This window comes from Parasteatoda tepidariorum, chromosome 10, assembly GCF_043381705.1.
Source record: "Parasteatoda tepidariorum isolate YZ-2023 chromosome 10, CAS_Ptep_4.0, whole genome shotgun sequence".
Taxonomy (NCBI): domain Eukaryota; kingdom Metazoa; phylum Arthropoda; class Arachnida; order Araneae; family Theridiidae; genus Parasteatoda; species Parasteatoda tepidariorum.
This window is the reverse complement of record NC_092213.1, coordinates 13,239,537-13,256,220: the sequence shown is the minus strand read 5'-3', so window position 1 is coordinate 13,256,220 and position 16,684 is coordinate 13,239,537. Positions and strand designations below refer to the sequence as shown.

At 25.9% G+C, this 16,684-nt stretch overlaps 1 protein-coding gene across 1 annotated transcript in view; it reads right to left on the bottom strand.

The window, feature by feature from the left end:
- Positions 1-512: 512 nt before the first annotated feature.
- Positions 513-16,684, bottom strand: part of LOC107444568 (serine/threonine-protein phosphatase 2A regulatory subunit B'' subunit gamma) — a 25,186-nt gene continuing 9,014 nt past the window's right edge. Inside the window, exons 7-13 of the mRNA XM_043044130.2 lie at positions 11,401-11,445; positions 10,271-10,414; positions 8,708-8,844; positions 7,626-7,701; positions 5,899-6,036; positions 4,127-4,254; positions 513-2,796 (exon numbers count right to left, since the gene is read on the bottom strand). Of these exons, the coding sequence (XP_042900064.1) occupies positions 2,688-2,796; positions 4,127-4,254; positions 5,899-6,036; positions 7,626-7,701; positions 8,708-8,844; positions 10,271-10,414; positions 11,401-11,445 (777 nt within the window). The 3' untranslated portion in view covers positions 513-2,687. The remainder of the gene's footprint in view (positions 2,797-4,126; positions 4,255-5,898; positions 6,037-7,625; positions 7,702-8,707; positions 8,845-10,270; positions 10,415-11,400; positions 11,446-16,684) is intronic.

Here is a 16,684-nt window from a genome sequence, read left to right as displayed (position 1 = left end):
TTTAATATATTATTTTTCATACTAATTTCATCATGTTTTAGAGTGCTTATGAAATATTTTTATTTTGAATTTTATGAAAAAGATGAGCATTTATTTGAAATTTTTGAGAAATTTCAATTAATTAAATGATTTTATAGCATTTTCATACAATTAGGATGCCCAGAAAGAGAAGAAATATATACTTTGAATTTCCACATAAAGATAAAGGCTAAACTTATGAATAAAGTAAATCAATATGAACAAAGCACAGTAGCTTTATTCGTGTTTGTTTCCTTCCTTTTTTTTGACATCAATTTAATGCATTATAATATTTTTTATTTTAAAAAAAAAAACATTACACCCAGATTAAAATTTTCAAAATTACTTAATATTTGTAAGAATCTTGGCAGGATTTATTAGACAACTGAAAAGAAAAATTATGAAATTTAATTTTTTTTAAAAGAATAAACCAGCTTGATCTATGTTTTTTTTTTTACGAAAAAATAAATAAAACAATAAGAAAACAAACAAGATTTTGTAGAAAAATAACTAGATTTATTTGAACATATTATTTAACTATAATTAATGACTTTAATTATAAATATTACATGGTGAATGAAATATGAATGTATAGATACATACAATATAATGAAAATATTTACAAAATTAAATCAATAATTTTCGTATATCATAAAATTATATGCTTAAACATCATGTGTTTCCTTTTTAAATTAAAAAATAAGTATTATAGTTTGCTTAAACAATGTAAAAAGCACGCAAAATTTTTCAAAAAAATTGACATAAATCATGTTGTGTATAAGTACAGTAAGACCTCGATTATCCGAGCTAATTGGGACCGCTAGTACCTCGGTTATCGGAAATCTCGGTTAATAGAAACCATGTATAAAAACCTTCCGTGCTTGTGAATTTAACTACTTTCAAAGTAAAAAACAATAGAACGTTTTTTAAATGATGAAAATAAACATATATGACTTATGTTTCACAGCTAAAAAGATTTAAAAAGAAAATCAACTCTAGTAGTAAATTTTAAAAAGTAAAATTGAATTTTTTTTAACTATACGTAGTTAAATATCGAAAGACGCATTCTCAAAAATAGCACAAACCTCACGAAAATATTGTATTTTTAAAATTTAATGTACATTAATTTGTTAAATTTACATTCTTTTAAAAAAGTCTGTTACCTTTCGTTGAAAAAGTCCAGAATTTCTATCATGGGCTGCCCTATAGCGCCAATTTTTGAGCAACAGGAGATACATCGGTGTAGCATTGTTAAAAAAAAAAGAAGAAAAAAAACTTAGACTTCGTTATTGCCTCGGTTAACAGAAACCTCGGTTGATCGAAGCTCGGTTGATCGAGGTTCAACTGTAATTACAATGTTTCATTCATATCTGAATTTGAAAGTATTATTCCTTTTAACAATTCTTATAGAAAACCACAATTTAATTCACATGCTTTACTGTATAACAAAGAAATTTTCTCATGTTAATAAATAGGGAAACCAGGGTTGGTAAAAATCATGATTTTTTAAAAATTTAAATCAGATTTTTTTACACATATAAATCAAAGCTGAATATTATTAAAAAACAATCTTAAACTTAAGTGTCTAATATTTTGAACTATGATGGTTAAAACTATTACATAATAATAACAAATTAATCAATGCAAAAAATCATAATTATTTTAATTCAATACTTATATTAATTTGTAAAAACAATGACACAATTTGTCAGTTAGATATCAAATGAAGAATATATTCAGTTAAAACATAAAATGCCAGAAAAAGCATTCTCAATTACTAATGTCAGAACAAGTCTTTTTTTCATTATTTACACAAACTATATGTTTTATAACTTCTAAAACTATTTGTGTTTAAATAAACAGAAAACAAAACTGATATTGGTAAAATTAAATTATAATATTTTACATACAGCTAATAGAAATTTATAATTTAGAAAATTTCACATTAGTTTAATACTCATTTAATCTTATATTTTCAGTCTTTTTTGAACGTTAAATAGAATGCCTTATTCTCTATTATTATTTCTTTGGATAAAATCGTTGATATCAATAAAATCAGTTTTATTAAAAAATCAAAATTTTAAGAATATATTGATCAATTATGCTAGCAAAAGATATTTTTGACTCAGATAAATGTATTTTTAAATTTAAAAAAATCAATTGATTTAAATCACTTGATGTTTTTAAAAAGGATCAATGATGAACTGATGATCAAATTAATGATTTATTTTTAAAAAAATCAAGTGATTTAAATCAGTTGTTTAAAAAAAATATCAAATGATTTAAATCAATGATTTTAAAAAAATTAAGTTAATTTAAATCAATGATTTTAAAAAAAAATCAATTTATTTAAATCTATGATTTTTTTAAAAAATCAGTTGATTTAAACCAATATTTTAAAAAAAAATCAGTTAATTTAAAGGTCTTTTTTAAAAAAATCAAATGATTTAAATCAAGCCAACCCAGAAGGAAACAATAAACAGAAGACGAACGTTCCCATTAATGTAAATATTTTCAACATCACTAGTGTGCTTCGTCAAAAAACAAATGTGGTTTCGATTTTCCAATGACTTATTTTGCAATCAATTAAAAAAAAGGTGTTAAAGTAAAAACATTGTGCATGTGCATCTGTATGAAACATGAGCATTAAATCTATACAAAAGTTGATGTCAAACATCTGCTTCATCATTACTCTCTGCAACTAAAACTTCCCGATTTTCATAAGTCCAGAACCCATTCAAGTCAATTAAAATACTCACAACTGTATCACCTTGACCACTGGAACATGAAAAATATTAAAATGAATTAAAAAAGAAAAATGTTTTTATCACTAATAATTACATTATAAAATAATTTTAGATGATATTCTTAAAAAAATTCAAAACTATTTGGAAATTTACATAAAGTAAAAATAGATATTTTATGAAGAAGTTAAACTATTCTGATTTTTAAAAAAAAAATTGTTACAAGAAGTAAGTTTTTCAGAAAACAAAAAATTACTCAACTACAAAATGTGATTTTAAATCAAAACCATTTTTAAATCAAAACCATTTTTAAATCAAAACCATTTTTAAATCAAAACCATTTCTATTTTCTAATAAATAGCCATTTTGATCTAATTATATTTTTTTCATTGAATTTACCTTTCTCAAAATGTATCTTTTACATTAGTTACTTTTTTCAATTTTTTTACAAGAATAATATAGTTTAAACACGAAATAAGGTAAATAGAATTATTCTTTAAACTTTTTTTTTCTTTCAATTCCCTTACAAAAATTTTTTTTGAAGACAAAAACTATTAGTATCACGATTATAAATATCATATTTTAAATTATATGTTTATTACTAGCAAAGCAAGAAACAAAATTTTAATATAAAATTTCTAAATGCTGAAAATGGCATGAAACTTACGACAAAAAATTTACTTTTAATAAACGAAACTTTTCATAGAAGAAAGCAAGCAACGTTTAGAACTTGAAATTGGAAGGAAAAAAAAAATTTTATTTACAGAATTTCTTGAAACATCTACTAAATATTAAATGAATAATCTGAAGTGGAAAGAAATACTTCATAATTTAAAAACTTCCTTTGCTTCAAAATATTGAAGATTGTATTAAAAGTAGACATGATTCCAGTGCTAAAAAATAGGCCCCTATTGTGAATGACGAAATAAAAGTGGTTTGATGCAGAAAATACAAAGTTGTGGACGAAAAATGGAAAAGAAAGATAAAAAACATGACTAGAAAAACCTTGGTAGCTAAGAGTAAAAAAATATTTAAAAAAAAAAATAGAAAATCTAGTTTTTTTTATACGAATGCAAATTTTCTTGTTAACAATATGAATTCCTCATCACTCCGTAGAGTGTAGAAATGCACTTCGAACTGATTTGCCTCTCTGCCACTGTGGTTTTTCTAGTTTTGTTTTCCCCCCTTATTTTCCATTTTTGTTCTCAACTTTACTTTATCTACTACAAATCACTTTTTTTTTTTAAATTAAGAATGAGCGCCTATTTTTGAGCATTCGGAGCATATCGAATTTTATTATTCTCGTCAATATTTTGAAGAAAATATTTTTTAAAACATCACGAACTACAATTACTTAAAGATACCTTAAAATCAGATCTTGTAAAGTGACTTTAAGTGGATCAGCTGGCTTGATCATATCAAATATTTCATCTTTAACATCTTCAAAAAGGACGGGTTCTTGACCGTGAGCTCTCATTTGCTCTTGGATAGCCTAATAATTTGGTTAAATTAAAGGGCTGAGTCAAAATATAATCTATTATTTTCACATTTTAAGAAAAATAAAAACTATGAAGTGATCAGGACTAGAATGTCGATAATAAATGCTTTTTTGCATATTTTGTATTTTTCCTTATTAGGCATTATTCATAGCGTTTTTTGTAACTTTTTTATATTTTAGACTATTCTTTCACTTTTTTTGAAATTTTTTTTTATAAATTTAGAAGTGTAATTTTTATTTCAAGAGCATTTTGTCAGTTAAAAATTTTTTTTTTTATAAATTGGTGTAAATTTTGCATTGAAATTTTTTTTTTAATTTCAAATTTTCTTTGATAACAGGTTTAGATTTAAGATATAAGAAATTGCTTTTGGACAACAGACAATCTTTTAATTTCAAGATAATTAAAAGCATTTGATTACAAAATATGCAATTCAGATCTTCTTGAAGACAATGTTAACAAAAATAAATAATTCTTATTCATCTTTATTGAATGTTTATTGACAATTGATTTTATTCATAAATTGCATATTAACTTAAATTATTACCTTATTTTTTATTAAACTTAAAAATACAACTTACAATTTATAACTTTAAAAATAAAAACTAACATAAAACGTGTTTTCTAAAAAAATTTAAGGCATTATTTTTCCTAAGATCATTCTTAATGGGTTTTAGAGGCTTTTTTATTGCATTTTTTAAGAATTTTTTAGTACCAACATTCTAATCCTGATGATGCTAAAAAAGATAAAAGCAAACATTAAAACTCAAACATAGAATAAAATTGGAATTAAAAGAGTCCAAATAGAATACAAGTTTCAGTGCAATTCTGGAGCATCTTCTTCAGGGCACAATCTGTTAATACTCTGAAGATGATTCATCACAGATAATTATTAAAATTTCAGTGCAAATAATTTTAAGGAATATTTTTAATTTTTTACATTTAAAAAAACATTGAAAATTCAAAACAGCTAAAAATATTGTTCATATTATTATAGAAAAAAAAATTATTTTGTAGCACTTCTTGAAATTAAATAATTTCTAAAGTGAAGAAAAAAACCATCCTGTCTCTTCAAGCAACTTTAACGTAAAATTTAAGCATTTTATTTAACATTTTCAACATATTAAACTGAGGATTTTAGTGTTTGAGCTAAAAAAGGATATAAATTTTATGCTCATTTAAAAGCAAATGTATTTATTATAAAATAAAACTAACAAATTTAAATCCCACTAATGAAATCCAATTAACTAAATTACTTCAAAATATTATGAACCATAATTTGAAAAAAAAAAGTAATCTATGATTAATTTTAACTTAAACCATTGATGACAAAATTCAATTCTGAAATTTTGAACCAGCCTAAAATAAGCTGATTTATAATTCTATCATTTGAGAAAAAAAAATCTTAAAATTAAAAATATGTAAAACACAAACTGGTGTGAAATAAAAAATTTAAGAAGTCATTGAAAATAAAATATTAAAGAATTCCAAAGAAGAAAGATAACCAGAAAATCTTATTACATTTAATAGTATATCTTTAAATTCGCAAGAAAACGCATCAAAAATTCATCATATACAAGTTTAGCCAAAAATTATTTATAATAGCAATCATACAGTAAAATATTTCTTCAAATGCTTACCCTAAAGAAATAGTTAAAATCAAACACACTGAGGTAGTTCTTCTGTTCAATATCTAAGAGTCTGAAAAAATACTGTAATGCCTGAGGTTCCTTTCTATTTTCTAAAGCCAAAACAAAATCTAAGTAGGTTTTATAGTCCTAGAAAAATATTTTAATTAATCAATATTTTTATTGAATGGAAATTAGTAAAATTTATTAATTCATACACATTATAAGGACTTTAAAATTTGAGAAAATTATTAAAAAGAATTAACATAATGCTTTATTTATCACTCGAAAGTAACAGTAATCCTAAAAAATTACTAACAATATGGAAATTGAATTAAAGAAAAATATGAGAAGATGGAAATAATGAACAGTTTGCTGTGTATTTAGAAAACCAGAAATTTAATCTCACTAAGTTTTAAAACTAGCTTCAAAGATTTTCAATAGATGGCACCACCAACTGAGAACAACTTTAAACCAATTTTTCTTTACAAACAGTATTTACAACAATGTGGCACAAAGTGACATTCATATAAATAATTACATTGAACTAAGTCTATTTTGCAGCAAAAAGCATCAATAGTTGTTTTTAAGTCAGCAGTACCATCTGTTGACAAATTTTGCGACTAAGCTTTAAAGATAGGGAAAAATAATAACCAGAGCAGGTAGCAAAACTATAATTTCCCTTCATTTATAATTATTTATTTATTTTAGTTTTTTTTATTTATTTCTATTAGTTCAAGCCTTACTTAATTAACTCAAAAAACAAGAGTGATTTGTATTATAGGAGGAAATAGTCAAACAAATTATAATACATAAATAATTCTCTTTAACAAATAAAATATTGTCAATTTACATTGTAATGAATAGAGATTTTTCAAAAAATCATATCTCAACTGAAAAAATTCAGAAATCATTTGTTCACTATATCTTAAATAAAAAATAATTCCCACAGCAGTCTCTTAAAAGTCATGGAAGTTATGAAGGTTAAGTCTCTACAATTTTGGAATCAACAGCTTGATGGTGGCAATGTGGTCAGCATTGTAAACTGACTGTCTTTATTTTCCAGACAAGTTGGTATCTATTAATGCGTAGTTAGTCACGTATCAAGCCCCTATGGAGATTCTTTTTTCCAATGGCCACCTGGGTTGACATCCGTCAATTCGGCACATAAGGGCAGATTTGTTGGCCACCCTTTCAGGGGCACAATATAAGGAGGGCCTAGGTTACTCCCACAGTAAGAACAGATAGTACAGAGAATGAAAGAACATGCAAAGGAAAACCCAGAACCTTTCTGATGCAAGAACAATTCCCTGACCCCTTCGCGGTCCGATCTGAAAGTATTAGATTATAAACTATTGAGATTTAAACCCCAGTATTTCCCTATGATAGCTCAAGTTTTAACTATTGTATCTCAATCTTAAATAATAAACAAATTGTGAACTGGAGAAAAACTTAATACTCCATATTTATAGTGTGACCAATGAGACCATGAATTGCATTTATTATTTACAATACTATTATTTATTTATAAAATTATTATTTATTTATAAAACTTAAAATTCGAAATTTTATGTTACCAGGAAAACTAAAGCAGAAAGGGAGGGAAGAAAAGATGTGAATAAACACTGAAAAGATCAACCAATTCACCGTTTCAAAATATGAGAAGTTATTTTCTTTGCATAAACATTTTACAAAGAGTAGTTGAAACAGTGTGAAATATTAAGTAATGAATGAGTTACCATCTCTCTGTCGTAGGTTAGACACTCTTGGAACACCCTTTCAATAAAAATTGGTGTCAAAGTTCCAGTCCCATACCTAAAATGAAAACAAACAAAAAATTAAAACAAACACGATAAACAAAATTCACCTTCACCTGCAAATTGACTTCATAATAAATTTTTTTTTCTTCATTTATTTATGAAGGAGAAACACATTTCATTCTTCACAAGTTTAATATGCATGACCCGTGCTTAGTCTTCGCCACCTTGCCAAATGCGATTATATTAAAAAGAGAAATATATATTGAACTCGCTCCTCAAAATTACATCAAAAGGAATTTTTCTAAACAAATCAGTATTTTTTATTCGACTACAGTAATTTTTGGCAGATGCGAAATGACCCAGAAATATTGTACTCCAGGATCTGAAGAACCTGTAGTTTCCAAAGTCTATCAAAATCACCCAGCTACTATAAGTTTTTCTCAACAGAAACAATTAGGAGATGGTCTACAAATTGTAAGCCATGTTACTAAAAATAGAGTTGTTGAGAAACATTAAAAATAGCAGCAATACAACTAGAGACCATTAGTCGAGAAGGTAAGCTTTTTCTTAGTTTTCAAAAGCTTTCTATCTGGACTATAATATGTAGAAATCATCTATAATTGGCTCTTTTTTTAAGCTCATAGAATTTTTTTTTCAAACTTCTGCAGCAGTGACATAAAAATAAGCTGTTGTTTCTACACAGTTAACATAGCATATGAAAAGGTAACAGATTAAAATAGCTGTAACATTCCTTTATGAATATTATGTGGTTGCTTCTCATGAAAAACTCTCACTTGTAAGGACAACACTTTTTATTATTAACATATATAAAAATAATATGAAATGTAAGTTATTGACATGATTTTATCTGACTTCTCAAGCCAGTTCCGTTTTTATTAATTACTTTTTCGGAGCAAAGCACCCTCTGGCGAAGATGTCCGCACACTACAATAGCTTTTCAAAATTAATCAGTAAATGTAGTAGGTAACAATATAACAGAAACATAGAAAATAAAAATATTGAAATATAGCAGAAAAATAATCTTATTACAAGAAAAATACCTAGCTAATTCTTCCTTGCTTAACATGCCATTGTGATCTGTGTCTAGATTAAGGTACTGACCATACACACGCAGAGCAGATGGAGCAGAAAACCAATTAGCCTCTTGAACGTCTTTAGGAAGTGTTTCGTCTCGTAACTACATAAATTAAGAGTAAATTTTATGAAGGTTGTACTGAAATCATTGCCCTTAATAAATTCTCTTCAAAGGTATAGCAAAAATTATAGATATCAAATTAATATAAGTGAGACAAAAATAAGAATATAATAAATCATTACCTAGTTTCCTTAATATTGAATAACAATACAATACTGATACAAAAATAATGAAAGCACAAGAATACTAGTAAAATAACAATATCAGCATGAATGAAAAATATTAAATGCAATTGTTTAATACTAAAAATGAATAGTATGACATATATATTTTACTGAAAATTCACTGTAAGATGCAAATAATGCATAGTTTTAAATAATACATAAATGAGTCATGACGAATAACTTTACTTATACATTATTACCCTACCTCTTCTTTTCTAAGTGAGACTTCTCATTGCTCACAGCTACATTAGGTGGGCCAATAAAACTAGAGTAAGTAATCTCAAAGCTTTTTAGTATGTCTTATATAAAAATAAGAAAATTGATAAAAAGTATTTTCAATTTGTTTGAAATCTTCCTGTAACGCACTCAAAATTTATAAAAACTGACAACTAACAAAATTGTACATTTTTCCTACATTTTTCATTTTGCAAACTATCTATTTTGCTTGATTTTTTTTCGTTTGACTATTATTTATTTTTCCACAATTACAGTTTTTTGAAGGTTTCTAGGAAAAACATGATCGTCTAAGAGACTTTTACTTAAATTAAAGGTCATTTTAGAAACTCTTTAAGGCAATACTTTGGAAAACGTTTGAAAATTTAGATAAAAATTAAAACTACATAAAATAACAATATTTACTAAGTAAAAAAATAGTTTGCGACACTAAGAATAAAATAATAGTGACATTATCTTATTAAAAAGCAGCATTATTAGCACCAATTTAGAGCTTATCTCAATTGTGATGATGATGCTTCTTAATAAAAACTAAACTCTCTCTCTCTTTATTTATATATACATATATATTGTTGCAGATTAAGAATTTTTATTTATTATTTATTTTTAGTCTTTACAAAACCTCCGCAAGCAAAAAGGTAATTGTTTCGTTTTATAACATCAAAAAGTTTTTGATATACAATAGTTAATATTTTTAACATCAAATACCACAAGAATTGTTTTAAATGATTTACTTGAAGTTGAAACTAGTATTTTACCACATTTTTTAAAGAAGTTATGCAATCATAACAAAGGTACAAAATAAAGAAAATAGTTGTTTTAACAGAAAATAATTTACAATTTATTAATATGCTTTATTACTCAAACTCTTTACTGTTTTACTACTCAAAAATAATATAGTACAAAATAACACCAAAGATCAGTTTTAAATAATAAGTAGTAAAAAACAACACTTATGATGAAGTATAATAAAAAGCAATAAAATTCTAATAGAAATAAGACATTACTACCTCCAATAAATCATCCAAGAAACTGCAGGCCAAGATATCTTGGATCTTTACTTTATTTGTTCTCAATGGATCCAAGAAAAAGAAAAACTTTCTAACTGCTGTGCAGACATAAAATGAGTGAAAGGATGTTTCTAATCCATCCAGCTGCAATTTAATTATTTCTTTAAAATCATCTCATGAAGCTTAAAAAACATACAATCAAATGTAAACTAAAGAAAGTTAAATGCTTACAACTGAATGCATAAAAATGCATGCTTATAACTGAATTACCATGTCTACCATACATTGAAAAATAAATAAATGAAGAATCAAACGATATAAAAATGAACGGTTATCTAAATTCTGCATAGGGAACTATATATTTTTCTCACCAAGTTTTAAAACTAGCTACAAAGTTTGTATACAGATGGCGCTGTTAACTGAGAAAAAATAGTAGTACTTTATTTACATTGAACTAGAGCAGCACAATAGACAAATTGTGATCATTGAAACATACCTGAGGTTCATCACAATTTTGGTCCTCTGTAGAAGGAGTGGTTCTCCCAATTTATACCAAGACGACCTGCACGAGGTTGAACACTTAGTAGTTGAACAGTTTATGAATACCACACAAACTCGCTCCCTTCGCAGGCAGGTGAGAGTGGTCCCCCACCTGCTCACTGACAATGATGATTGACTTTGGTGATCTACTGGGAACTGTATCTTACCATATTTTCAAAAAAACTACCATTTAATGCAAAAACATAAACAGAATCAAAATACTTGAGTACAAAATTAACAACCTTTTTAAAAAATATTTCAGGGTAAATAGTCTAATATGGAGCAGCAGAAAACATTATATATGCATTCCCAAGTGCCATCTATTGAGTAAATTTTCAAATAATTTTGCAACTTGATAGGAATAAATTTACAAGTTCCTTAGAAGAACATATCTAATTGTCTCTTTCTATGTTTCTTAAATTTTTTAGTGTCTTTTACCATTTTTTGGAAACCAGGTAAACTGGTAAATGCAAATAATTAAATCAAAATACAACAAAAGTTAAACAAATATAATTAGAATACACAATAATAAAAATCAAATGCAATTAAACATGAGTACAACTAACTGAAACAAATTCCAATAGTATTACCTGAGGTAAAGTAGGGATTAACTCCAAAATATAATTTTCAAGGTCCTGTAAAAAAAAATCATAAAATTTAGACAATATTATTTATGATATAGTAGATTATAGAATTAAGAAAGAAAATTAAAATTAAATTTCGTGGAAAAAATAAATAAATTCCTAAAAATTAAAAACTTGTTGAGAGATTGTAAGAAGAGGGAACAGAAGTAAAGGTATATTAGCATTAGATAAACAATTAGTTGTATGAAGAGAGGTTAACATGTATCAACATTATGATAGATTTTGGAATTATGGGTCTTTAGGATATATATTATCTTACTATCTAAACAAAACAAACAGATCTAAACAGAGGTGAAATTAAATAATAAAGTTAAAAAACACAACAAAAAGAATATAAATAGCTTAGTTATTACCCCTGCTCAAAAGGTTTCTGGATATTGCAGATGGTATTGTGCTTTTGTCATCAAAGTTTACAGAAATAAAAACTGATTTTATAGCCAAAAATGCAGAATTAATTGGATTACGAAACGAAGCTCCTTCAAATTAATAGTAAAACTTTTGACATGTACCTTAAAAAAGAAATGGAAAATGATGAGGAATTTTAATATCTGGGTGCAGCATTAAGTGCCCAAGAAGAAACTGGTGTTTGCTATCAAAATAGAGCTGCAAAATTCTACAATTGATACAAAAACTTAAATAGACTGTGCTAGAGCTCAAATATGACTTTAAGAGTAAACTTTAATAGAGTAGACTTTAAGAGTAATCATTAATAAGATTTATCAATTAACAATTCAACACTTGTAACAGATTGCTGTTTATTTTCTGTAAGTTTATGCGAATACAGAAAGTTCCTCATTTTTAGAAAGGCTCTTCTGTCTTCCGCTAATGTTAAAATGACTTCTGGTTCCGTTTTATTCTCTTCAACTGTTTCACTGTGCACTTCTGCGATCATTTCATGAACCACAAGTTTAAACATTTTCATATACTAATGCATAAACATTAAACATGCTCTTTGTGACCTTTTACCTGAACACAAAAAACTTATTTTCCTTTTCATTAATTGCATCAGGACTCAATTACTGTTTTTCTTCTTTAAGCAAAATAACTTTGATTTTTTTTTATGCCAGTAGAATTTCTGAACGATAGACTAAAGCGATCTAAATGGATATTATTAACAGAAGAATAGCAATTGTAATGGTACTGTTTAAACAAGATTATACATACGGGAAACAAAAGACGCATGAATGACGAGATACAACGGAATGCTGGAAAAAATTACAAATCCAAGATTATGAAGGAAGAGGCTTCTTAGTAGAACACCAACTGAATTTTAACTCATCCTGTCACAACAATTAATCTATTGCAGTTAAGTAAAAGAAATAAGCATTGTTCTTTACCAATTTTAAAAAGAGACATAAACAATAATTTTAACAGGAGTCAAAATAGAATTTTTTTTAGTAGCTCTTATTTAAACATAGATAAAGTGAAAAGCAACAGAATCAAAATTAGTAATATATGATAATCGTTATTGTATTTTTACGTTCTTGAAAAAAATTTAAATAGTTTTGAACTAAAAAGCAAAATTTACTGAAACATTTTTTTATATTTTTTATAACACAGTAGAAATTCTTTAAAAAGCTGAAAAATATTAGAATTTTATACAAAATTAGAAGATTATAAATATTTTGCAAGAAAAAGTTGCCATTTGAAATTCAATAGACAAGGCAGTAATATTTTAGTTTGTTTCAAATGACACAAAACAGTCAATTTGAAATTAAAGAGCCTTGAATGCCAATTACTTTGCAAAATATAGTTTTGAAAATATAAAATTCTAATTAATTCTTAATATTCAAAGACTTAAATAAGGTTTCTTTTTTAGTTCTACAAGTATAAAAATGCAAAAAATATTTCAAACAGATAATTTTAAGAGCTTACCATTTCTCTTAGGTAACCTTGGCCAGCTACATCATAAAATGACAAACCGATTCTTGTCTGATGGAGCCATACTTTTCTCATCACATAATTGAAAAAATGACGAATTGAAACTCGCCCACTTTTATCATTCTGTAAAAGCTTACAGAAATTTCTTGCAGTAAAATATGATCTAAATGACAAAAAAAAATCCTTATTAACTTTCAAATCTCCAGCAGTTCAAAAAAAAAAAAATTAAACTATTAATGAGGTAACAGAAAACTTAAGAAACATACTTTTCAAATTATTATTAATATTAATAGCAAATTATACTATAATAAGAACCATTCACTAAAAGAATTAATTATAATATTAAATAAAACACAGATTGAATCAAAAGCATTTTTTTCACACACAGATCCGCTAATTTCCTTTTAAGTTTGAGAATGTCTTTTCTGTAAGTTGTTTTAAAATATTATAACTTATTAAACCTTTATTACTTTAATATCTTACTATGAGTCAATTGAATGATTTAATATGGTCGAAAATAATAATTTGGTTTATTATTTAAGAATGAAAACTTTATATTTTTCGTGTTTCACTAGTCTTGAACAAAACTAAATTTTTCACAAAAATATAAATACTAATAATCACAATTTTAAACATTTTGTGGAAATTAAATAAGATTAGAAACATTTTAAATAAGCTGTGATAAAAGATATATTCAAATATTTGGAACAATAAATCTCTATATTACAAGTTTTGATTTCCTATTATTAAAGTAAACTATAATGACTCCCATTACCCTTATAAAATTCCATTATAAGAGTATTTAATTCATCAAACAAATTTGTTTTCTATCTTTATAATATATTATTCAAAGAGTCCTAAACATTCTGAAAAAAAAAACATGAGGCAGATCGCTTTAAGCACTTTTGTGTAATTTGTGAATGCTGCCATCCAACATATCAAATTTTTCCACTTCTGAATTGTTAACTAAATCTTCAATAGCTATGAGACGGAAAAAAAGATTACACTGAAAAGTGGTATGCTTACTATAACAAAAAATTAAACAATAAAAATTCGCAAAATAAGTTTAAGATAAATTTTAAAAAATAAGGATAACCCATATAAAATATTTCTTTTACTTTTATCACTTTGTAAAAAAACAGAGGAATTTTTCAGAAACAGATCATTTCCTATCTTAACATTCGTCACAAAATATTGAATATAATGGAAAAAAATTTTTAAAAAAAAGAAAAAGTGAGCATAAGATTCAAATTGTATGGCAGTTGAAACAAACATTGAATATGTAATAAAAGAGAATATAACGAAAAAATTAAAAGAATAACTTTAATTTTTGTAACAAAGATTTAATGGCATTTAGAACAAAATATTGATAATAATGGAGAAAATAAAAACGCTGAGTAATTAAAAGAGCAAAAACTCTGCGCAATAACTTGTATACTACAAAACAGTGATTTACTTAAATTTATCATGGCACTTATTTTTCACTTTCTTGAAGTCAGCATAATTAATCATGTGATCTCCAGTAGTGAAAGGTGGAGAAAGATTTTGCTCTAGAAGCATCCATAATTCCTATTAAATAAAAAAATTTAAATTAATCAAATAAACAAAAATAATACAAAACAGCAAATGTTTTAATTAATAAAAATTTTGTGAAATGAAACAAAAAATAATTCTTAATATTTTGAACATATTGTTCACAAATAAATAAAAAAAATAGAGCTTTTGATAACAGTTGAACGTTTATCAAAACTTCTTTTCAAAAAACACGAAACTCTCTAAATTATCTGATGATAAAGAGATTACGAGTGTATTTTATTTTATAACCGTCGTGGAACAGCTGACCCAATTTTGAGTTTACAACTACTAATGTTCAACTTTGTAGCCTTGTAATTTTGAACCCAATCCAGAAGACAAGGGAACTCATTGATTAAGTAATGGCAGAAATTTGACTTCATGGAGAACTTCTTGATGAAACTAGTCCACACTTATGTTACTAAGTAAAACAACAAACCACAAAAAAAACTCCCACGGTGAGTTTGATGACGCGGAGACTCTAATCAGAGATCCTTCTGCCACTGAGGATATTTTATGTCAGCATTGTGGTCGGTGCGATCCGGGAGCAGAATTCGCATCCACCAGCCATTTCTAGGATTCAAACCTGGTTTACCTCATTGGGAGGCATGTTGACAAAAACGAAATTGTCGGATAATTGTAAACTACTTTTAAGGCTCCAAGGAACAATGAATACTGTCTGGCGATAACAAGATAGGTCCTCAACTAAACTGAAAAAGACTGCACTATGAGCTCATATCAAGATGGCCAGACTATAGTCAGACCAGACTGGCATTAACAGATGTCTGTTATTTTATGTCTGCTATTATCAACAAATCAAATATTATATATTATATTATAAAAAGGAATAAATCATAAACAGGAAAAAATGACAAAAAAGCAATATTACAAGTAATAAGATATTTCACAGTCTATTTTTAATGCATTATTTTACGTACAGTAATCATATATGGCAACGTTACTTTTAAAAAGTAACGAGTAAAAGTACAAGTATTGTATTAAAAAGTAACGAGTAAAAAGTAAAAAGTTCTTATTTTAAAAAGTAACGAGTAAAAAGTACAAGTAAAAGTACAAGTACTAAACAAAAAATGTAACGATTTAAAAGTACATTTCTAGGAAATCGAAACTTCAAAGTAACCTAAAATTTTATTGAATGATATTCTTATGTTCTTTAATGTTTTTGCAAAATTGTTGTTATTTATTTAATTAATTTTAATTTTGAAAGTTACGGACAGTAATTTATTTTTAAATTCGGAAGAATATTATAATATAATTTTATAATTTATATGAATAACTAATGCGTTTACTTAATAGTATATATGTTACGTTTAATATAATTAAAAAAAATATATTTTGTTGCACAATAAAAAAAATTATAATATTTTAGATGTCATCCTTTATCACAGGCAATTTTCAGAAGATAAATAATGACTGTTCTGGACACACAATTCTGGAGAACACTCCACTCACAATGATAGTTGCAGTCAAAAAAAGATCAAAAGAACCGTCTTTTCCCTTTCAGGAATGACAATTTTAAAAGGTCAAGGTATTTAAACACGAAGTTAGCTGTGAATGCATATATATTGCACATTAATTTTATAAATTAAAAAAACATAAGCATTTTTTTTAAATTTAATTTTTTTTTACTTTTAGAAAGTTTACCGAATTTTAGAAAAAAGTAACGATTTCATTCAACATTTCCGTTACAAATACTTGTACTTTTTCCCTAAAAAAGTAACGAAAGTACAAGTAAAAGTACTAAATTTAAAAAGTAACG